Source organism: Delphinapterus leucas, chromosome 17, assembly GCF_059928025.1.
Source record: "Delphinapterus leucas isolate spDelLeu-1000000601 "Yukka" chromosome 17, BTC_Dleu_Yukka2, whole genome shotgun sequence".
Taxonomy (NCBI): domain Eukaryota; kingdom Metazoa; phylum Chordata; class Mammalia; order Artiodactyla; family Monodontidae; genus Delphinapterus; species Delphinapterus leucas.
In genome coordinates, this window is record NC_143145.1 from 39,364,124 (window position 1) to 39,389,130 (window position 25,007).

The 25,007-nt window shown below is 44.9% G+C and overlaps 1 protein-coding gene across 6 annotated transcripts in view; it reads right to left on the reverse strand.

Annotated features, from left to right (window-relative positions):
- Positions 1–25,007, reverse strand: part of MATN2 (matrilin 2) — a 153,928-nt gene that overhangs the window by 51,670 nt on the left and 77,251 nt on the right. For 3 of the 6 annotated variants that reach the window (XM_089898868.1, XM_089898867.1, XM_089898869.1), the window contains exons 5-7: positions 20,452–20,648; positions 19,883–20,000; positions 5,557–5,679 (exon numbers count right to left, since the gene is read on the reverse strand). In XM_089898868.1, coding sequence (XP_089754994.1) covers positions 5,557–5,679; positions 19,883–20,000; positions 20,452–20,648 — 438 coding nt within the window. Of the gene's footprint in view, positions 1–5,556; positions 5,680–19,882; positions 20,006–20,451; positions 20,649–25,007 lie in introns of all 6 variants that reach the window. The other 3 variants (XM_089898871.1, XM_089898870.1, XM_089898872.1) reach the window with 2 other exon arrangements.

Here is a 25,007-nt window from a genome sequence, read left to right on the forward strand (position 1 = left end):
CATTATCATTTATCACAGGATATTGAATATAGTTCCCTGTGCTATACAGTAGGTCCTTGCTGTTTATCCATTCTATATATAATAGTTTGCATCTGCTAATCCCAAACTCTCAATCCACCCTTCCCCAAGCCTCCCTCCCCCTTGGCAGCCATAAGTCTGTTCTCTATGTCTGTGAGTCTGTTTCCATTTCGTAGGTAAATTCATTTGTGTCATATTTTAGATTCCACATATAAGTGATACCATATGGTATTTGTCTTTCTCTTTCTGACTTACTTCACTTAGTATGATAATCTCTAGGTCCTTCCATGTAACTGCAAATGACATTATTTCATTATTTTTTATGGCTAAGTAATACTCCATTGTATAAAGGTACCACATCTTCTTTATCCATTCATCTGTCAGTGGACATTTAGGTTGTTTCCATGTCTTGCCTATTGTGAATAGTGCTGCTATGAACATAGGGGTAACTTTTTGTGTGTGTGTGTGTGGTATGTGGGCCTCTCACTGTTGTGGCCTCTCCCGTTGCGGAGCACAGGCTCTGGACACGCAGGCTCAGCGGCCATGGCTCACGGGCCCAGCCGCTCCGCGGCATGTGGGATCTTCCCGGACCAGGGCACGAACCCGTGTCCCCTGCATCGGCAGGCGGACTCTCAACCACTGCACCACCAGGGAAGCCCAGGGGTAACTTTTTAAATTATAGTTTTGTTTGGATATATGCCCAGGAGTGGGATTGCTGGATCATATGGCAACTCTATTTTTACCAACTGAGAGTCTTTGATTCATGCACACAGGTCTTACGAAAGCAAGTGGCATATTGCAGGCTGTAAGAAGATACTGGGGCTCAGCAGGTTAACAACAAGCTGGCCAGGAAACCCAGAGACTGATACGTTCTAGTTCGTCTATTGCTGATGCAGTAAAAATTATTTCCTATGTCTGTTTCATTTTTTTTTTACATCTTTATTGGAGTATAATTGCTTTACAATGGTGTGTTAGTTTCTGCTTTATAACAAAGTGAATCAGTTATACATATGTTCCCATGTCTCTTCCCTCTTGCGTCTCCCTCCCTCCCACCCTCCCTACCCCACCCCTCCAGGCGGACTCTGTGTTTCATTTTTAATGCAAGTATTAACATTCATTTGGTACTTTGTGAAAGCACTCCTATTTGAAAAATAAGGATAGAAATGTCAACCAAGTTATCAATGGAGCCTGAAAAATAATGATCTCAAAGCCAGTAAGTATTAAACAAGAAAATGCAAAATACGATGTCAACAACTGCCCTTACTCAACGTTACAGGTGTTAGATGATTAAGTATTAGACATGAAACCCACAGTCTCCTTGATACCAAAGACACAAATCCCTGTCTCCTGAAAAGACCCTGAGCATCTGAGAATGTTCTCGTGCCAGTTCAGGAGTAACGGTTTCTATGGACCTCTGAAAATCTTGTCCCCATAATATTCAGCAATTCCACTTCTAAGTATATGCCCAAGAGCTGAAAGCAGGGACTTGAACAGATACGTGTACACCCATGCTCATAGCAGCATTATTCATAATAACCAAGAGGTGGAAGCAACACAAGAGGATGAATAAACAAAATGTGGTGTATACATACATGGAATATTATTCAGCCTTAAAGAGGAAGGAAATTGTGACACATGCTACATCATGGATGAAACTTGAGGACATTATGCTAAGGGAAATAAGCCAATCACAGAGGGACAAATATTGTATGATTCCACTTGCATGAGGTACCTAGAGTAGCCAAATTCATAGAAACAGAAAGTAGAATGGTGGTTGCCAGGGGTGGTGGGGAAGAAAGGGGAGGGGGGAATTATTATTTAATGGGTACAGAGTTTCAGTTTAGGGAGATGAAAAAGTTCTGCAGCTGGATGGTGGTGATGGTTGTACAACAGCATGAATGTACTTAATGCCACTGAACTGCACACTTAAAAATGTTTACAATGGAAAATTTTATATTATGTATAGTTTACCACAGTAAAAAAAAAAAAAAAAGTCTTGCCAATATTTTGCAAATTGATGGCACCTGCATATTTCTACCCTTCTCCCCTCTAGAAAATATTCAGATGGATTTGTATGGGATGCTTTAGGGTAAAGAACTGAACACTACTTACATATTTTAATTATATGATTTGTTCAGGAACATAAAGCTCTATTATGTACATTTTGGCTTAATCATAAATTAATCATGCTTGGTATATTACATTGACAAGTCTATATTTTTTAGACAATAATTGCACACTTACTAGTTGGATTCGCTTTCAAATATACTTTTGGTTAAAAATAGAGACTCAGGGGCTTCCCTGGTGGTGCAGTGGTTAAGAATCCACCTGCCAATGGAGGGGACACGGGTTCAAGCCCTGGTCTGGGAAGATCCCACATGCCACGGAGCAACTAAGCCCGTGCGCCACAACTACTGAGCCTGTGCTCTAGAGCCCGTGAGCCACAACTACTGAGCCTGCGTGCCTAGAACCCGTGCTCTGCAACAAGCAAAGCCACCGCAATGAGAAGCCCGTGCACCGCAACGAAGAGTAGCCCCTGCTCACGGCAACTAAAGAAAGCCTGCGTGCAGCAGCAAAGACCCAAGGAAGCCATAAATAAATAAATAAATTTATAAAAAAAAAATAGAGACTCAAATTTAAGGAACTGAGTTTCTTTTACTTCATTTTCTGCAAGTTGATGAGGAACGGGAAAAACCTGTTTTAAATCTCTCAACATCACAGCAGCAGCCAGGCTCTGACTTGGCGGGAAGCTGATGTGATACCTCATTAATTAGAAAAAGGATCCCTGCCTTGATTCTGAGCTTTCACCTCCATCCTGTGTTTGTGTCCTCTTAACTGGTCCCTATTTCTCAGTTTGTGTTCCTGTTTTTGTCAGAGATCTGGAGCATTCCCAAGTGTCTTGGTTCTTACAGCTGAACTGCCTTATTCCCTACTCTCACAGCCTTCCAAGTCCTCGGGTGGGGGGGGGTTCTATTCTCTTGCCAGTCCCTTCCCCAGGTCTGGCTCCCTGTGCCACCCCCAAGCATAGCAGGAAGGGGACCCTTCTAGGGGACTCATCTCCCAGAGGCTGATTGCCCAGCACTCTTCTCTGCCCACACATTGGTGGGGGGGCCCACTTCTGGGTCTTGACTCCAACAGGGCCCAGAGACAGCTGAACTGCCAGGCTCCGTGCCTAGCTGGTGAGACCTCACAGCTGGACCAGTCCCTCCCCTGACTCTCAGCTGGAACTCCTCTCCCAGGTCTCCTGCACAGCACCATCTACTTCTAGGGTCTCCCTGTTTGTACTGTCCTGGGGCTTGTCATTCTCCACATCCCGTGAGATTCGGGATAGGTGACATGTTGATGGTGAGGCTCTGGGAACAGGGGCTGGCGGTGAGGTCAGGTGACCTTCCCAGCCAGGGAAGGAGTGCTACAGAGGCAGGAAGGAGACTGGAGAGGATACATGTGTCCCTCCAGGCCTTGTCCCAGGGCGGCAGCCGCATCCCCACCTCTTCTCGTCCAACTGGCCTCCTCCTTCCCTTAACTCCTACCATGAGTCTTGTCTGTGTCACCCTGGGAGCCTTTGGTCATATAACACCTTGCAGGTGACTGAGCTGCTCTGTGTGGCTTGTATTCCCAAGCAGCCTCCAGCAGAAGTCTTGAATTTTGAATTTTTTAGGCACTATTAAACTTACCCCAGGCACGTGGTATATGCTCAATAGATCCCAATTTAAAGTCTTTTTGAAGCCAGTGTCATCCCTTCAAGAATTTGCTTGTCACCAGGCCACGTGCTAAATGATTTAGATGAATTCTCTCATTTAGCCTTCAAGACAACACCATGGAGTAGGCGGTATTATCTCCCCTATTATAGCTGAGGCAACTGAGGCATAACTTGCCCAAGATCATCCAGCAAGGGCTTCCCTGGTGGCGCAGTGGTTGAGAGTTCGCCTGCTGATGCAGGGGACGTGGGTTCGTGCCCCAGTCCGGGAAGATCCCACATGCCGCGGAGCGGCTGGGCCCGCGAGCCATGGCCTCTGAGCCTGCGCGTCCGGAGCCTGTGCTCCGCAACGGGAGAGGCCACAACAGTGAGAGGCCCGCGAACCACAAAAAAAAGGATCATCCAGCAAAAATGCAGATGAACTGGGATTTGAACTGCCCTCGGCGGCATGTGGCCTCCCCTTTGATGGACAGAACTGACTCTTCAGCCCAGCAGCCACAACTCCCTGAACGCTACCCCGGCCCAGGCCGCTGGCTCATAGCTCAGAATATTCAGAAAGGAAGGGAGACTAGGGACAGAACAGTCCATTCACTCTTTCTCTTATTCGGTCAATAAGCAACCGTAGGCCAGCTGTGGACATGGGTCTGCCTGGCTGATATGTTTGCACATCTTTCCTCCTCCTGGCCACCTACATCTCGCTCTTCTTTACCTGGTGAAGGATGGCTCTGCCTTCGACTCAGCCGAGTATCTCCTCCAGGAAGGACCTGGCCTTGTTCACTGCTATTGGCATGTGGTTTGGGGTCCAGAAATGTACGTTTTGACTTCCTGTGCCCCTTACAGTTTTATCCTAGACCCCTGCCTCTAGCTCTGGTGCTTATAAACTGTTGATATGCAGGGAGGGACTGAAAAGCAAGTTGATGTTTCAGGAGTTTTGGGGGGGACGCTTTTTAAAAACCATGCAGGCATATCCTGCCTTACATAATAGATGTAGTTAGAAAGGTTGTGGGTACATGAACTTTTTATGAATTGAAATCCTGTTTTCTCACTGACGGACGTTTCAGAGGTGACTTTATTCTAAATTGCTATTAAATGTCACTTTTTAAACGTGCTGGGCCCCAATACTTTGAAAACAAACTTTCTCAAGTGAACCTTTCTATAGGGTGATAATTATCCACACACAATCCCTTAAGTGCTCTGACACATCTTTACATTTAAAAGAATGTTTTTGGAATCCTTTTACAAAACGAATGACCACCGTCAGTTTATAAATTGTTATGGTCAAGATTTGGGGAGCTCAAATTAATTCTGATGTGGGTGCGTATAGTTAAAATAGAACTAAATAGCTCAAACAAAAACTGAGCAGTTCTCTGCAAAATGCCCTCCACCAACTCCTCCCCCACCCAGGGGCAACCACAGGCAACTCCTTTTGGCTCAGAGATTTCCCTTTACTTGTGTGGAGTCAGAGCTGCAGCCCACAAGCCACAAAGCTTCAGTGAAAGTATTTCTTAAGCCCTGTTAACACTGGTGGGCACAGGCAGGCTGAGCCAGCATGAAGTAAGATGGTCTGATTGTCAGCACGCTCTGTAGATGCTGGAGGAACACTCCGACATGTGGTCACTGATCAAAGATACGTACTGTTGTCAGATGCTGTGAAGGGTGACACTGAGATAGAGTGGGCTACGGTCTTAGGACAAGTTAAGAAAGGCCTGACAAAGGAGGAATAGGGCAGAAGGTAAAAGGCCCCCTAACCCCAGCACATAGTCCTGTGCTTGGAAGACTTCCTCAGCCACAGTGCTTATAGCAGTAGCATCAAAAACTGTGTGTGTATGTGTGTAACTTACTTGTGCATGTTTTCTTATCCGGGTTAAGAGCAAATCCTTTAGGGCACCGGCAAAAGTAGGAGCTGTCGGTGTTTACACACTCATGTTCACATCCGTGGTTTTCTGAGGTACAGTAGTCCACAGCTGTAAAGATTAAAACACAGAGTTTAAGTAGAAACACAAGCAGAGGTAAAGGGCATTGGAGAATGGAAACATACTTATAACAAATATAAGTAAGGATTAATATTTTTGCCCCCAGAAAAGGATGGATAAATAAATATGAATCTAAAACCTCCCTTCTGAAAAAAAAAATCAGGAGTCTGGATCAGACAATTCATATCAGAAGATACTAAAGAACTTACAGGACTTCCCTGGTGGCTCAGTGGTTAAGAATCCGCCTGCCAGAACTATTTACAATAGCCAGGACATGGAAGCAACCTAAGTGTCCATCGACAGATGAATGGATAAAGAAGATGTGGCACATATATACAATGGAATATTACTCAGCCATGAAAAGAAACGAAATTGAGTTATTTGTAGTGAGGTGGATGGACCTGGAGTCTGTCATACAGAGTGAAGTAAATCAGAAGGAGAAAAACAAATACCGTATGCTAACACATATATATGGAATCTAAAAAAAAAAAAAAAACCAAAGGTTCTGAAGAACCTAGGGGCAGGACAGGAATAAAGACGCAGGTGTAGAGAATGGACTTGAGGACACGGGGAGGGAGAAGGGGAAGCTGGGATGAAGTGAGAGAGTGGCATTGACATATATACACTACCAAATGTAAAATAGATAGCTAGTGGGAAGCAGCCGCATAGCACAGGGAGATCAGCTCAGTGCTTTGTGACCACCTAGAGGGGTGGGATAGGGAGGGTGGGCGGGAGACACAAGAGGGAGGGAATATGGGGATATATGTATACGTATAGTTGATTCAATTTGTTATACAGCAGAAACTAACACAACAATGTAAAGCAATTATACTCCAACAAAGATGTTTAAAAAAAAAAGAATCTGCCTGCCAATGCAGGGCACATGGGTCCAAACCCTGGTCCGGGAAGATCACACATGTTGTGAAGCAACTAAGCCCGTGTGCCACAAATATTGAGCCTGCACTTTAGAGCCCGCAAGCCACAACTACTGAGCCTGTGTGCCACAACTACTGAAGCCTGCGCACCTAGAGCCTGTGCTCCACAACAAGAGAAGCAACCACAATGAGAATCCCACGCACCGAAACGAAGAGTAGCCCCTGCTCGCTGCAACTAGAGAAATCCCGCGTGCAGCAATGAAGACCCAACACAGCCAAAAATTAATTAATTAATTAATTTTTAAAAGAATCCAATGGTGGCAAGGGAGCATGGAAACAGAGTCCGATCATTAATAATGGGTGGCATTATGAACTGATAAAAATTCTTCTGGAAGGACATTTGACAGTATTCACTCTGGAAATGTGGCCCCAAGAAATAATTGAAAAAAAGGAGGAAATTAACTAAACAGAATAAGCTATTTATAGCAGCATTATTTACAGTGACCAAAAAATTAGGAAAATAAGATGAACGTTTAATAAGGATAAATGGTTTAGTAAGTTACGAGAAAATGTGCTGGCCTACTTCTCATTAATCCTACAAATATTCACCGAGCACCTACTCTGGGCCTGGCCCTAATTTAGGTGCTAAGGATGGAACAGATAACAAAACAGACAAAAACTCCAGTCCTAGAGAAGCTTCCATTTGGATGGTTGTGGTAGATAAAAAAGAAAACAAACAAGTAAAGAACACAGTCTCTTAGAAGGTGGAGAGTGTTCTGCAGAAAAATAAGATGGCACAAAGGAATAGAGACTGTGGCAGGGTGGGTGAGAGTGAGGGTATGATGTAATAGCAGTGGTCAGGAAGGTGGCAGTTGGGCAGAGTCTTGAATGAGGTATGGGCCCTGTGGATATCTGCGAGGGAGCGTCCCGGGCAAAGGGAACAACAGCAGGTGCAAAGGCCCAGAGGTGGGAATATGCCTGGTGAGCTGGAGAATCAGCAAAGAGGCCAGAGTGGCTGGAGCAGAGAGGGGTGAGAGGTGAGAACAAGTGCAGATCAGGAGGGACTGTAGGGCCACTGCCAGGACTTTGGCTTTTACTCTGAGTGATTAGGGAGTCTCTGGAGGGTTCTGAACAAAGGAATCAAGAATAGACCATAGCAGGCAAATGTGACAGTAGAAAACCAGCTAGGAAGCTAGTACAATAATCCCAGTGAGGAACTGGAGGGGCGGGGGGAGGTAAACCAGAACAGTGCAGGAAGGAGGTGGGGCGGAGAGAGAGGGGTGGTCCTCTGGGTTGAGGTGTGTCCCCCTATAAATATACCTGTGAATGTGAACTTATTTGGAAATAGGGTCTTTGCAAATACAATCAAGGTAAGATGAGGTCATTCGTCTGGGGCCTAATCGATTATGACTGGTGTCCTTATAGGAAGAGAAGAATGCCACGTGAAGACAGATGGGAGTGATGCAGCTGTAAGCTAAGGAGTGCCGGGGACCAACACCCACCGTCAGAAGCAAGGAAGGGTTCTCCCCTACAAGGTTCAGAGGGGGCATGGTCCTGCCAGCACCTTGATGTCAGACTTCCAGCCCCCAGAGCTAGGAGGCAATACATTTCTGTTGTTTTCAGTCACCTGGTTTGTGATTCTTTGTTGTGGCAGCCCTAGAGAACTGTCAATAACACACCAGGTTGAAAGTGGGGTCAGTAAGATTCCTGTCAGATTAGAGGTGAGGTGAGGGAAAAAGGGAGGGATTAAGGCGGACTCAGGGATGGGGAAGGTGCAGGTTTTGCAGGGAACGCTCAGGAGTTCCATTTGGGGCAGTAGGTAGTTATTAACATTATAATTCTAACATAACTATAAATAGGAAGACAATTACGATTTGGTGAAAGAAGTAGATCTGAAAGTTGTATATTTACAGTGATTATATCCAGGTAAAATAGGGCTGTAAGGCAGAACCTGAAAATTAGAAATAAAAATGCTTGCTGTGTAGGCAAGGTCGTAGGATTAAGGATGATATTTTTTTTTCCTTAAAAAATGTTTCCCTCTATATAATGATTTAGGATATCTGAATATCAAAACTTTGTAAATAATAAGGAAATGGAACCTGCAAATCAGTACACATGCACAATTTAAAAAAGCAAAGCCACGCATTGAGAAGACATTACATACTTAACACAGTAATCAAAAGATGCGAGGGGAAAAGCTAAAGATTTTTAAAGGGTAATGACATGTGTTGTTTATTCTTTAGCTCCCAGGCTTCATTAAGTTTCTGTTAAGTTATTGATTTTTTGTAACTTCACTCCCTAAAGAGTTCTAATAGCGCCTCATATTTGTGATTTTAATACGCAAGCAATTTTGGTGGGAACAGTGCATTCATACAGTCTTAGGATCTGAATATCATGGACATTAGCCAGTTCCTGGAGTTGAGTCAAAATATAAATTTTGAGCTAGCACCAGATCCTTCTAAAAGTTAATGTCTCATCTTTCAAGAACCAATGTATCAGGACTTCCTTGGTGGTCCAGTGGTTAAGAGTCCACGCTCCCAGTGCAGGTGGCCTGGGTTCGATCCCTGGCCGGGGAGCGAGATCCCACATGCTGCAACTAAGAACCCACATGCCGCAACTAAAAGATCCCACATGGGGCAACGAAGATCCCGCACATGGCACCGAAGATCCCACATGCTGCAACTCAGACACGGCGCAGCCAAATAAATAAATATTAAAAAAAAAAAACGAATTACTGTATCATTAAACAAATAACTGGAGACACTGAGGGCACAGATAAAGGATACCAAGCCCTGGCACGTGCCCCAGGCCACATGTCACAGGAGTGGGCCTTGCTGTAGCCCACGCTAACCTGTATTAGCAGGAGACACTCCCCATCTGCAACCTCCTTGTGCTGGGCCTGAGCTGCCATCTTGCAAATCTCCCAACCCCTGATATGGGTGTCTGCTGTCAGTCAGCTGCGCCCACCTCAGGCCACCCACTCGTTAGTATCCCTTCCAAACAGAAGAGCTGCTAATCTACCTGACACAAACGTTCCACGCCCCGACAGCACCACGATGATGAGTGGGCAGGTCACTGTACCTAAAAGGCTGAAACTCAGACTCTGACTCTCTCTCAAACTTCCTCTTACACACCATGGGGTATAATCTCTGTGCCCAGCCCTCAGAGAGACACTGGCCCCATATTAGACTGGGGAGAGACTAGAAACTTTGCTTAGACCTAAAGTCTAAGCCACATACTCCAATCTTGTCTTTTTTCCCAGAATGCTCTAGAGCACAGTATCCAATATTGGATGAGGTGTTAATAAAGTTGCACAGAAGCAGCTCTTTTAATTGACCTCCACTCAACTAACTTCCGGTCAATCACTGCTTTTCATGCCCCCTGAAAATATGGAACCTGATGCCCAGAACACGCTAAATGCTCAAGGTTATTGGAACCCCTGTGCTTTCGAATACCTGTGTACTTCTCTTGTTGGCTGGCCTGCATGCTTATTCTTTCTTTCTTTCTTTATTTTTGGCTGCATTGGGTCTTCATTGCTGCACGCAGGCTTTCTCTAGTTGCGGCGAGCAGGGGCTACTCTTTGTTGCGGTGCGTGGGCTTCTCATTGCGGTGGCTTCTCTTGTTGTGGAGCACGGGCTCTAGGCACGCAGGTTTCAGTAGTTGTGGCACGCGGGCTCAGTAGGTGTGGCTTGCGGGCTCTAGAGCGCAGGCTCAGTAGTTGTGGTGCACGGGCTTAGTTGCTCCGTGGCATGTGGGATCTTCCCGGACCAGGGATCGAACCCACGTCCCCTGCATTGGCAGGTGGATTCCCAACCACTACAACACCAGGGAAGTCCCTGGGTTTCATGCTTATAAAGCAGCCCTGGAAGAACACTTGTGCTCCAGAGCACCTATATACTTTTCCTATTGACTGATTGTATGCTTATAAAGCATCAGTTGTCTAAGTGTGGTGGTGACCCAACTGCAACAATCATCCCTTGAGAACTTCTTAGGAATGCAAACTCTCAGGCCCCACCCCAGACCTACTGAATCAGAAACTCTGTGTATGGGGTCCAAGAATATGTGTTTTAACAAGCTCTCCATGTGATTCTGATGCATGTGAAAATTTAAAAATGACTGTTAAAATGAATCAAAGTTGTTTTTGTTTCCAAACTTTTATATGCCATTTGTACACATTATTGTAATTAATTGAAATACTATAAAACCCAATTAAATATAAGTAAGCACTAAAACGAATTGAATTTTAAAAAAAGAAAAAAACAAGTTGAAAGCTTTGGAAAGAATTAAGGCAATCTGCTAACCAAAATTTCTCTAGAACCAGGCATAGATGAAACACGTAAAGGACTAGGGAAAATTTCATAAAAATTTACAGATTCTGCCCTTAGGCTGTTTTACAGAAATCTTCAAATTCTTTTTTTTTAATTAATTAATTTATTTATTTATGGCTGTGGTGGGTCTTCATTGCTGCACGCGGGCTTTCTCTAGTTGAGGTGAGCGGGGCTACTCTTTGTAGCGGTGCACAGGTTTCTCATTGCGGTGGTTTCTCTTGTTGCAGAGCACGGGCTCTAGGGTGCGCGGGCTTCAGTAGTTGTGGCACATGGGCTCAGTAGTTGTGGCTCGCGGGCTCTAGAGCGCAGGCTCAGTAGTTGTGGTGCACGGGCTTAGTTGCTCGCGGCATGTGGGATCTTCCCAGACCAGGGCTCGAACCCGTGCCCCCTGCACTGGCAGGCGGATTCTTAACCACTGTGCCACCAGGGAAGCCCAAAGTCTTCAAATTCTTGCTCCAATTTTTAAAAAATCAAAATTGAAAACCACAGACAACACATTATGGGTATGATTTATGCAAGAAAGATCTTTTTAAATCATATTTTAAAAATGAACTTAAAATTAGTAATTTTTGGAAGAGTAATCAAAAGCAATTTTTTGTTGTTGTTGCTGTTGCGGTATGCGGGCCCCTCACCGCTGCGGCCTCTCCCGCTGTGGAGCACAGGCTCCGGACGCGCAGGCCCAGCGGCCATGGCCCACGGGCCCAGCCGCTCTGCGGCACATGGGATCCTCCCGGACCAGGGCACGAACTCGCATCCCCTGTACCAGCAGGCGGACTCTCAACCACTGAGCCACCAGGGAAGCCCAAAAGCAATTTTTATTATAAGTACATTTATGTGTTTTAAAGAAAGTGTAAATGCTTAAGGTAGGTTTGGAGATGCATTTTCCATGATTCTGCTCTTTAAATGAAAATTTTCATCTATTAGCCAATCTCACAGGATAAGAAGTTTTCTCCTGGACTTTGATTCTCATGTTGGTTTTGTTTCTAGTGTGCATGGCTCTCTGGGGAACTGAAGGGAAAAGGGGAGATTGGCAAGGCAGGATTCAAGCATTCCTGGGTCCCAAGACCCTGGCCTGTAAAACCTGAAGGTGTCAAACCCCACTTTGATTTGAGGGCCACCCACTGGCTCACTGCCAGACCTCTGAGGACAGTAGAGAAGGGCATCGTGAGACACGGAAGAACCCACTTCTGGGCACGTGAACCTAAAAGCTTTCTAAGGGTGAGAGAGTTCCAGTCCGTTCAACTCTGACATCCTTCGCTGCATGTTTTGGGTTCTTTGCATAACTTCCTTGGTTGCCAAATTGTACTTATAAAAAGAGAGGCCTAGCTAGCGGGAAGCAGCCGCATAGCACAGGGAGATCAGCTCGGTGCTTTGTGACCGCCTAGAGGGGTGGTATAGGGAGGGTGGGAGGGAGGGAGATGCAAGAGGGAAGAGATATGGGGACATATGTATATGTTTAACTGATTGACTTTGTTATAAAGCAGAAACTAACACACCATTGTAAAGCAATTATACACCAATAAAGATGTTTAAAAAAAAAAATAAGGGAGGCCAAGTTTAGGGGGCGGATGTATGGAGGTGACTTATGGGTGTAACTCAGAGGACTGTTGTTCCAAGTCCTCTCCTACTTCAACGAAATCCTTTCTTGGTCATTTTGCCTGAAAATTCTACTCTCTACAACCAGAAAGATTAATTCCTTGGTTGTAGTCCTTCGGCCCTCCAGATCACAAAGTGCTAAAATCTCAGGGTCGGAAGCCAGTCTCAGCCTAACATGTGAGAAATCACTCATCTGTCTCCTATTTGGCGCAAGGTAATAAAGCCTAAGATTGACAGTCTCTGATTTACAATCTGGTCAGATTCCAAGGTCTCCCAGCAGGGATCAGTCTGCAAAGAGGATGGCCTTAGAAGAAACAGGATATTTTACGGAGGAATGTTTGGGTTTTTAAGTGTGTTGATGACAGACTAAGAGAAACCAAATTTGTCATTTAGAGAAATGGTAGAACCAGTTTACTTGCTGAGTATATATAAGACATACTCACAGAGTCAGATTCACAAAACCTCTCTTACCCAGGGCATGACTGAATTCTTACATGTAGGAGTTCAAAACTCAGAGAAAGCTTCCTATTGATTTTGATAGCAATAAGGAAGTGTTCTGGGCTAAATTCTGTCTTCCCACCTTAAATTCATTTGTTGAAGTCCCAATCCCCAGTTGGTCAGATGGTGATTGCGTTTGGAGATAAGGACCTTTAAAGGGTGATTAGGTTAAAATGAGGCCATTAGGGTGTGTCCTAATCCAATCTGACTGGTATCCTTATGAGAAGTGGAAATTTGGACACACACAGAGGCACCAGGCATGCATGGGCACAGAACAAAGACCACATGCAGAAGCAGCAAGCCAAGGAGAGAAACCTCAGAAGAAATCAACCCTGCCGACACCCTGACTTTGGACTTCTAGCCTCCAGAACTGGGAGAAAATAGATTTCTATTGACACTCGCTCTGCGGTATTTTGTTATGGCAGCCCTAGCAAACTAAGACAGGGAGAAATCCTTGTACTGGGGGGAGATCATGCTTCAAGCATGAGGAGTAAGCTGAAAATCTGACCTTTCAATACAAAGATTGATCCTCCCATCCCTTGTCGCCAACTTAAATATCAACCATTCCCTTCTCACTGAAGGTGACTGATATAGGAGAATATAGGGGGAAAGCTTTGAGGGCAGCAATAACAGCATGCTAAATCCCCATGTTATGTACCACCATCATTCTGGGTATGGACCTCAATATGATTTTTCAAATGTACCGTATGTTTGATGCATTATTAAATGCAAGCATTCATAAGAAGACAAAAATTCATAAAGGATATAGAAATTCAGATTCAACTGTTTCTCAGTTGACCATGTATAGCACTGTTCCAAGTGCTTCCAATATATTTTTAAAAAATTTTTTATTGGACTGCAGTTGATTTGCAATGTTGTGTTAGTTTCAGGTGTACGGCAAAGTGAATCAGTTATACATAGACATATATCCACTCTTTTTCAGATTCTTTTCCCATATAGGTCATTACAGAGTATTGAGGCTTCCCATACATTAACGCATTTCACCCTCACAACAACCCTTGGAGGTAGGTATTGTTTTCCTCAATTTACAGATGAAGCCACTGAAACAGAGAGGTCAAGAGACCTATAAAATGTGGATAACGATAGTACCTACCTCAAAGGATTGTTGCAATTATAAGTAAAAGGTTTCAAGCAGGTCCTAGGATTTAGTAACATTAAAGAACTGTACATTATATTTTTATCACACTGCCTCCCTAATCAGATAAGGTTGAATTTGGGAGTAAAGAGATACCTTAATGCTACGCAGTTGTTCCACAACTGTTTACTGAGCAATTACTACGTGTCAGGCATTGCGCTAAATCCTGGATGGTAATGACAAGCAAATAGCATCTTAAGATGGTAAGACATCTTTTTCTTTCTTGAATTTTATTTTATTTATATTTTTATACAGCAGGTTCTTATTAGTCATCCATTTTATACACATCAGTGTATACATGTCAATCCCAATCGCCCAATTCATCACACCACCACCACCACCACCACCCCGCCGCTTTCCTCTCTTGGTGTCCATACGTTTGTTCTCTACATCTGTGTCTCAATTTCTGTCCTGCAAACCGATTAAGATGGTAAGACATCTTTGAAGAAAGGCAGGAAGGAGAAGCCAGGCTTTTAGCTGCGATTACCTCCAGGAAGTGAAATTGAGGAGTAATGTCTTTCAGGTTTTGATTTTATACACATCTCTACTCTGACTTTTTTTTTAATAAGCAAAAGTTGATTTTGTAATTTAAAAACCAAGGAAGTGGAAAAGTTTTTTTAAAAAAGAAACATGAATACTTGAGATTGTGATCACTCAATCTCAGTAAATGATTCAAGAAAAACATTTTGCAAGTCTACTCTGTGAAAGATGAAAAGTATAGGAATTGGTTTCTTCCCCCCATGGGTTTACAATCTGCTTGGGCAGATAAGATGCAAACAGGACCAAAGCTACCCCAAAAGACAAGGCAGTCAGTAAACATCAGAAGAGCAAGTTCAGCAAAAAATTTACCCTCAAAGATAGAGCTAAATGGTCTTTGAAAAAATGTACAGTTTTGGATGGAAATTAACACAGCTTTAGTGGAAGCCGATGGATTACAGACACCACGACTCAACCAAAGCAAAACGAGGACTTCTGTTAGTCAGTAATCCACTCGATCACCTGAATGTTGAAACAAATCCAGTCCTAACCAGAGTTAAAAGAGCAGTTAGGGAACTGGGACTCTAGCACTTGAAGTTAAAGTTCCACTAACTCAAAAGTGTGGAAATGTTGGCTAAAAGGTCCTCAGTCTGGCTAAGAATTGAATTTTCATGTGGTCACAGTCATAATTCTGGGATGAGTCAAAGTACTCCCGTGGGGTCCATTCACCAGTAGCTGGTCATGGTGAATTTCTACCAAACTTCTTTTAAATGAAGAGATTAGACTTGCTGTCCCTACTTTCTCACCCCCTCCCCCCTCCCACTAGAAATCTGTCCTTTTACCCACCCCTCTTGATCATTATCAATGGCCTCCTGGTCATTTCTGTGTCCCTAAGGTCTAGCAGAGTGCCTGGTAGAGTCTGGAAATGTCTGCTGAGATGAATCAATGACTCAACTCAATGGCTTTTTCTCTAAGTTCTGTTCCATTTGGCCTCGCTGGGGCATGACATTAATATTGACCTGGCCTAGAAATTCTCTTTCCCATCGTATTCCATGACGTCTGGTTCTCTCACCCACCTCTCCCCAACTCCTCCATCCCCACCTTAGGTGGTTCCTTCATGGATATTCTTCCTGCCCCACGTCTCCCTCCTGCTTCCCGCATGTGGCTGTAGCCCAAGGTTCAGGCTTCACTGTCTCCTAAGGCCACACTTCATGGCATCCAGGAGATGATGACGATAATAATATGTGTTATAATAATAACAGTAGTAACAACAATCGTCTAATGTGTATTGGGAACTTAACTCGTTATGTTATTGAATCCCACAAACTCTATGATGTAGGTATTTTTACTCTGTGTTATAGATGAGAAAACCAAGGCTCAGAAATAAAATGACACATGACTAGCAAGTAGCAGAACTGGGATTTGAGCCCAGGTCTCGCTGTATTGAAGGTCCAAAACAAACACATAAGTGAACACTGGAAATGGAAATTAAAATTCAGAAGGAAATGGACCGTGCCGCTTCCTGCCTGCACCACTGGTTCTACCCTCTCCTTGCGGTGTTAGCGCTGCCTCTGCTCCCTCTCGACGTGTCCTTGTAGGTGTCCCATCTCAGCTTCAAACCCAGTGTCTAAAACTCCTCATTATCTTTTCTAAAAATCCCATCACTCTTTCATCACTGTTGCCATCAATCTCAGAGTCATGGAAGCTCAAACCCAGGATTCGACGGTGACTCTTCCTCTCCCTCCTTATTCATCGCACCTTCTCTCATTCCTCACCCCTTCCTTCTCTCTTCATTTCTCCGCTCGCTACTCAAGTCTGGCTCTTGTCACCCCTCACCAGAGGGCTACCATAGTCTCCTAACTGGTCTTTGCAGCCCTCCCTATCTTCCCCCTGGAACCCATCCTGCCCTCTACCCCGAGATTAAGTTTCCTAAAATGAGGCTTTGCCTTTATCAGTCCCACTTAAAAACCCTTTAGTGTCTCTTTTTCAGAGATAAAGTCCAGACCCTTTAGCCTGGTTTTCAAAGCTCTGTATACTCTGGTTCCACCTGATGTCTTCAACTTCATCTCCTACTTCTCACCTGCAGGAATTCTCTGCTTCAACAGAGTTAGTCTCCTCTCCTGCTGAAGTCAGGTTGGCCTTAACTGGGGTGATCCTATACTTTTGCGTTCAGACTGGAGCCCCCTTGAAAGCGAAAGGGAGTGTTCTTGAGAAGTGAGCCAACAGCCGTAACCTGGTGTATCTGTGGGGAGGAAGGTGATCTCCGCGTCTTACTTTTCTGCCATCTTCCTCCCAATCTCCAACAGCCATAAACTGGGACCCTCCTGAATTAACTGGGATTATGGTTCCCCACATTCATACCGTTCTCTGCCCATCTACATACAGGCCACTCAGACCAGGGGCTAATGGAATGCTTCCAGGGTCCCTAACAGCCTCTGTTTCTCCTCTAAATTTCCTGCTCTAAGTCTGATACCTGGAGTCTCCATCTTGACAAGTCCCTTCAGATTGATGTCTTCAGGTTAGGCTGCCAGATTAGCTTTCAATTTGGTGGCTTCTCACTGTGACCCTCTCTCCTGATCTACCAGCTCTCTACCTGGCCCTCCCAGCCCAGTCTCAGTCCGTACCTCTACACCGTCACTGCCCTCATGTCTCCCCTTGCCTTAGACATCTGTCCCATTGCTACCCTTCCTTCCTCACCCAGATGTTCCCCACACTAGCCATGATGAGTCTGTCCCTCTTCTCTGACCTCCTGTGGCCTCTGTTACCTCCATCATTTGCTTTGCACTCAGCACAGCCCCATCGAGCAGCAGCTGACATTTTGGAAGTCTGTTCAGTCTCCCTAACCAAAGCAACTGGCCACAAAGGTCCAGGGCCACTTAATCATCTGACTCCCAGCCTCTAACAGGTCAGGCATTTGGTGGAAGAGATGAGAACAAGAACATGCACCAGGCCGGGGTCACACACAGTCTCTCCCCGTTTCCCATTCTTCAGCTTGAACCCCTGCTCTAAGGAAGGCAGACGTTCTTACACACTGACAGCGGCAGCAAGAGCAACATGCATCTCTAATAAACACAGCCCACGCCAGCTCCCCGGCAACCACAGCATTTCTTCTCATGCTTGTTGCTCTTCAGTGAATGTCAAACTCCAGAAGTTTCAGCAAAACCCTTAGAGACTCAAAGGCTGTCTACTACAGAGGACCGTTAGGCAATTATTTGGCAACACCCAGAGACCTGGGCTCCCCACTGCCTTCCAGTTTCCCGAGGGCCAAGGTTGGTCTCCTGCCCCAGCCACGGCCCCTAATGCCCCTGTCCCGCCAACTCCCCATCACTCACACAAGCTCTGGGTCCTCCCTGTTCCTTCTCTCACCCTAATTAACCAGACACCCTCAACCTGTATCCTGTAGCTCAGCCACTGGCCTTACTTCCAACTGATTTCCTTCTGACACAACAGCACCCAAAGTTTCTCCCCATTTAACAACTGGTAAGGGAAAAATATGTATGTAAAACAAAATAGAGAGTATGACCTCATTTTGGTAAACATTAACAAAATGTTTAGAAGTAGATACTTATGTGGGGAAAGGTCTGGCAGAAAATACAACAAGCTATACACTACCAAACATAAGGTAGATAGCTAGTGGGAAGCGGCCGCATAGCACAGGGAGATCAGCTCGGCGCTTTGTGACTGCCTGGAGGGGTGGGATAGGGAGGGTGGGAGGGAGGGAGACACAAGAGGGAAGAGATATGGGAACATATGTATATGTATAACTGATTCACTTTGTTATAAAGCAGAAACTAACACACCATTGTAAAGCAATTATACCCCAATAAGGATGTTAAAAAAAAAAGAAAATACAACAAGCTATTAATAGTGCTTTTCTCGTCTGTTTTAAGTTCCTCAATGAAAATAGATTACTTGCATAATAAAAAGTAATGAAGAAAAAAAATAAAAGCTGGTGTTTCCACATTGGCTTCTTTTTTGCCAGTGTTAATGGATGTGGTACCCTGCTACCTATCACGGTCACGACCCACAGAATAAGGGGGAAAAACAACGCAGGCTTAGGAGGCCAGTTCCACTTGTGGACGTCTGATGAGGGCCGTTTTAATCTCCATCAGTGTGTAAAAACAAACAAACAAACCCATTTTATTCTCATCATCACCTGCAAAGAACAGGCCCCACCTGCACTTTTGTTTTGTTGCTTTTTCCTTTCCCATCCTCAGCTAAGAATCACAGTGCGCTGGAAAGCGTAAGTTCTATGTGCAAAAAAATCATCACTGACTGTTTGTGGGAAGCAGGACAGAGCAGGTCCTCTGAAAACAACAGAATATGGAACAGGACATGTAGGATCCAGAGTTAGAAAATGAAGGTTCCAGTTCTGATGTCAGTCAAGTCCTTTTCCTTCCTTTCCTTATGGATTTTCTGCCTCATAAGTATCCAGCTCAGTTTACTGAACACCTACTATTTGCCGGGCACTGTTTGTTGGTGGAAAGATAAATGAGGCTGTGCAAGTTTAAAGGGCTTTGCAGACAAACTGGGAGGTGCCACATGCATATTAGAGATTCAATGGTCTGCCCTGCAGGTGCCGATGAAAACCGTTATCCATCACCGAAGAAATTAGATGCCATCCCCCCACCTCTCACCGGCCCTCGCAATGTGGAGTTGCCGCTCAATGGGAAACCGCTCAGCTGACTGTGAGCCAGTGCCTGTAGTTCCGAGCACCGCCCTTGAGACTGCTTACCCAGGACCAGCGTTTGAGGCCGCTATTTGTCTTCTCTGACCGTGGTGTCTCACTACACACAGCTGGCCTCTTACACCTGGCGGTCACTGGGGCCTGTCACTGAACTGCAGATCCGTACGTAGAAGGAAGGCTGCCTGCCTCTTCGAGGTGCCACTCAGCCACCTTACCCACCACCAACTGGACCTCGTGTATAACACGTGAGCTATACTGAAGTCAGGCCAGCCCAGACATACCTTCCAAACTGAATGAAAATCCGCCCAGTCCTTTCCGAGGGAATCAGTAACGGACAATTTTGTTTACATAGATTATCATAAATATGCCTTTTGCTGAGGACCCAGAATGAGAAAATGCTAACCTCAGCCACAAACGAAGTCTTTAAAGTTCAAATTCTGACTAACAACTAGACCAGAGAACTTGGACCACTTTGTTGAAACTCAAAGGAGAGCAATTGGATATGTGGGCACCCCTCTCCCCTCTTACTAGCTTCTCTTGTGTTTCCCCATCAAGCAAGGCTGGGTGGGATACTCACCCACACACCGTTTCCCATCCTCGGCCAGGGTGTAGCCACTGTAGCACTGGCAGACAAAGGAGCCCAGCAGGTTCACGCAGAGCTGCTCACAGCCGTGGTCCTCCGCTGCACACAGGTCCTGGACTGGGGCAAAGCCATACCATTAGAATATGGCTCTCAAGGAGGTGACCCTCGGTGACCCTCGGCCATCAACAAGCAACTCTACAGCACTTGTCAAAATAACCTTTAGGGCTTCCCTGGTGGCGCAGTGGTTAAGAATCCACATGCCAGTGCAGGGGACACGGGTTCAAGCCCTGCCCCGGGAAGATCCCACACGCTGCAGAGCAACTAAGCCCGTACGCCACAACTACCGAGCGTGCTCTCTAGAGCCCCTGAGCCACAACTACTGAAGCCCGTGTGCCTAGAGCCCGTCCTCCGCAACAAGAGAAGCCACTGCAATGAGAAGCCCGCGCACGGCAATGAAGAGGAGGCCCCGCTCACCACAACCAGAGAAAGCCCACGCAGCAACGAAGACCCAACGCAGCCAAAAATCAATAAGTAAAATAAATTAATTAATTTTTAAAAATAACCTTTATGGGCTTCCCTAGTGGCGCAGTGGTTGGGAGTCCGCCTGCCGATGCAGGAGACACGGGATCATGCCCCGGTCCGGGAAGATCCCACATGCCGCGGAGCGGCTGCGCCCCTGAGCCATGGCCGCTGAGCCTGCGCGTCCGGAGCCTGTGCTCCGCAACGGGAGAGGCCACAGCAGTGAGAGGCCCACGTACCGCTGAAAAACAACAACAACAAAAAAAAACCACTGAAAACGTTATAAGATCATAGTGGAAAATTTGGGAAACATAGAAAAAAATAGAAAAGAAAATTCACCTGTAATCCCCCACCTGCAGTCCTGCCTTCCAGAGGCCACCGCTGTTAACACTCGGGTGTGTTTCTATGTATATAGAAAAACTCATTTTTCAAAGTTGGGATTATTCATCTCTATTAAATGCATTAAATAATTTAAAATTAACATCAATTTGTGGGACTTCCCCGGTGGTCCAGTGGTTAAGACTTGGTGCTCCCAACGCAGGGAACATGGGTTCGATCCCTGTTCAGGGACCTAGATTCCACATGCCGGAACTAAAAGAGCCCCATGCCACAACTAAAGATCCTGCACGAGGCAACGAAGATCCTGCATGCCGCACCCAAGGCCCAGTGCAGCCAAATAAATTAATTAATTAAAAAACCCCACGAATTTGTATTTTTCCCATCTCAATGAAAGCGTTCTGAAAACATCTGGATGGTTCTTGAGGACTGAAGTTATCACAAGCAGGTATTTGCGCTTGTCTGCATCAAGTACCATTCCTATTCTTTGAGAACTCAAAGGCTTTGTCATCAGAGTCTCACCAAGGTACACACCGATATACACAGTCTCACCAAGGTAACCTGGTGCTGTCTTTGACATTTTGCAGAAGCTGAGAAAGAGCACAGTGAAAAGACCTGCTACTCCACCAAAAGCATGGCAGGTCTAGAAGAGCCCCTTATTCCCAAGTCTGCATTAGTCTCTTTGGATATACTTTTCCTCATTCCATTTCTCTATCAGAAGGACCTTTCAAAATCCTCTTTGTGCTCTACTTATTCATCCCATAAATGAGGAAAATGGGAAGCCAAAGGAGGTTAGGTAGAGGTAACAAAGATTACTAGGGAGAAATGAATGTATGGCTATTAACAATTCTATTTTGGTCAAATATGTATTAGTGCTGGGTCCTGGCTATTTACTCAAATGCAATGTAAGAACACATTCACAGCAGTGCATTTACTGCCGTGGAACTAAGAATCTATCAGAGGATGAAATGGTTAAAGGCATTTTCACTCCATCACCGACTCAGTCTCTCCTTTGAAGAAACAGGCTGACATGATGGCATTATTTCTCAGCAAGGAGAACGGCTTGGTTTCATAACTAGCTCTTTGAGTGACTTTACCATTAAAGTTGGAGAAAATCAAAGAGCATTAAAGGGATTGAATATATTAAAAATTGTTTTCCTCTGGTTATAAGTTACCATTATGACAGCTATGGTAAAAACTTAATACATAGAAAGCTGGATTAATCCCTGAATCCAATGGCTACGCTTTAATGTAATCTCCTAGGTCTTTGAGTTTTATAGTTTATTATGCTCTTAGATAATTATAACATATCAAATTGATAAAAAAGATAAAAGCTGATATATTCATCACCTCTATCAAATGTGTTAAATTTTTTTTAAAAAATAAAAGCTGCATCATAAGATGAAAAAACATTTAGGTCTAAGATTCCACAAATAAGGATTCTGGTTTTAAAATACTAAAAGAATTATTTTCATTCCCAAATCAATAAAGTAGATGAAAAAATTATAGATGCAAATTCCTCCCTTACCAGTCTATTTCTATCTTATATTTCCAATTGGGAACTCCAACTGAGATTTCCCATGGATCCAGATATAAGGAAAATAGCAAGAATCAAAAAAAACTTCAGCTCATGCAAAAACCATGGTGAATAATTAAAGAGTGACAAAATTTACAGTTATTTACAAGCTTAAGCCAGAGACCTAAGAAAAATCTGAATCATCAGATACTTTTCATTTATTCAGTCAATGAAGCACCTAGTTTATCGCAGGCACTGGGGATATAGTGGTGAACCAAACAGATAAAGGGGTTCCTGCCGACGCACAGCTGGTACTCTAAGGGTTAGTAATGTAAAGTTCTAGGAAGAGCATTTCTGATAAAAACTCAGAAGTGGAATTTATCCAAAGAAAAACAAAAACACTAATTCAAAAAGATATATGCACCCCTATGTTCACTGAAGCATTATTTACAATAGCCAAGATATGGCAGCAACCTAAGTGTCCATCAACAGATGAATGGATAAAGAAGATGTGCTACATATAATCAATGAAATGTTACTCATCCATAAAAAAAGAATGAAATTTTGCCATTTGTGACAACATGGAAGAACCTTGAGGGTATTATGTTAAGTGAAATAAGTCAGACAGAGGGAGACAGATACATATGATCTCACTTATGTGTGGAATCTAAAAAATAAAACAAGTGAACAAGCATAACAAAACAGAAACAGACTCATGGATACAGAGAACAAACTGGTGGTTGCCAGAGGGGACGGGTTAAGGATATGAATGAAATAGGTAAAGGGGATTAAGAGGTACAAACTTCCAGCTATAAAATAAATAAGTCACAGGGACGTAATGTACACATAGGGAATATAATCAATGATACTGTAACAACTTTGTATGGTGACAGATGGTAACTGGACTTATTGTGGTGATTATTTCAAAAAGTATATAATGAAAATGTAAAATACTGAATCACTACATTGTACCCCTGAAACTAACACTGGATGTAAAGAGTGTTTCTGACTGAAAGAACAGTGAATGCAAAGGTCCTTACGTAGGGCTTCTCTGGTGGCGCAGTGGTTGAGAGTCCACCTGCCGATGCAGGGGACATGGGTTCGTGCCCCGGTCCGGGAAGATCCCACATGCCGCAGAGCGGCTGGGCCCGTGAGCCATGGCCGCTGAGCCTGTGCGTCCGGAGCCTGTGCTCCACAATGGGAGAGGCCACAACAGTGAGAGGCCCGCGTACCGCAAAAAAAAAAAAAAAAAAAAAAAGGTCCTTAGGTAGAACAACCTAGCCCCATCTGAGGACTGGGAAGGCCAGAGTAGCTATCAGATGCATCCTAAATAAAATACAAAATAGAACATGCTAGAAATCCAGAAGAGAGGTGCTGCCAATACAATGGGAGTTCAGAATGGGGATGGATTACTGCCAGCCAAGGCTGGATCCCTCAGAAAAGGCTGGCAGGCAAGCGGGAGAGAATGGAGAAAGGGAAATGGACCCAGGGCTGAGGGAACAGTAAATGTGCAGAAACCGAGGAAAGCAGGACAGGCATGGTAGCTGACTTCCACTCTGGGAATTCCAAGGGAAGTAGCAGGAGGGAGCATCGGAAGGACAATTGACACCAGATGGCAGAGGGCCTGGAATCAGGCTGCGTGGTCTGAACTATGCTCAGCAAGCAGTGGGGACCACTCAAGGTAAAAGCCTTCAAAAGGGACATGGGCCATTTTACCTGAGTTGTGCTTCGGAAGGATAATTCTGGTTGCATCACAGTTTCTTTTAGCTCTGGGAAATATAAAGGACTTCTAGAACAGATAAGTGAAAATCACTGCTTTGGGAACAGCAGTAGTTTTCTGAATTCGAAGCCAAAGTAGCTTGGGTTTGCTTGCACGTTGATGGGAAAATCAGCCTCTTGACAGGAGGACCTTCAATTGTTCTTCAGAGCTCTTGGCCCCACCCATCGGCTGTCAGTGCACGTCAGTGCACTTCTCCCTGCACTTCTCCCTCCTGGCATGTATCACAATGTTAATCACATAGGCATTTATGTAGTGATGTATTTACTGTGTCTCCCTTGCTAGGCTCCCTAACTGGGAGGAGAGCGTCCCTGCACAAAGTCCTGATGGCTGGAAAATGACACCCCAGTACACTGGAACAACGTACCCCCAAATCCCAAGCCCATCTCTGAAGGTGGGGGGGTAGGAGCTTCTCCACCTGGGTCCCCTTCTCAGCTCCCACAGCTGCTATGCCTCCTCTCTGTGTCCAGCAGGAATCCTGCCTAGCAGTGGTTACGAAGGAGTGGTGGCTGTTTAAGTAATTTTTTTCTCTTATTTATAATGATCTGATTTTGAATTTTCTAACAAGAGCTTATACAAAGAGCTTTTATAATAATGAAAAAAATCAATGTTACAAAAGAACCCCTTTGAAAGTAGCATCTTAAAAGCAGTGAGGACTTCCCTGATGGCGCAGTGGTTAAGAATCCACCTGCCAGTGCTGGGGACACGGGTTCGACCTCTGGTCTGGGAAGATCCCACATGCCGCGGAGCAACTAAGCCCGTGCGCCACAACTACTGAGCCTGCGCCCTAGAGCCCGCGAGCCACAGCTGAGCCCGTGAGCCACAACTACTGAAGTCTGCGTGCTACAACTACTGAAGCCCGGGTGCCAAGAGCCCGTGCTCTACAACAAGAGAAGCCACTGCAGTGAGAAGCCCGTGCGCCGCAACTAGAGAAAGCCCGCGCGTAGCAAGGAAGACCCAACACAGCCAAA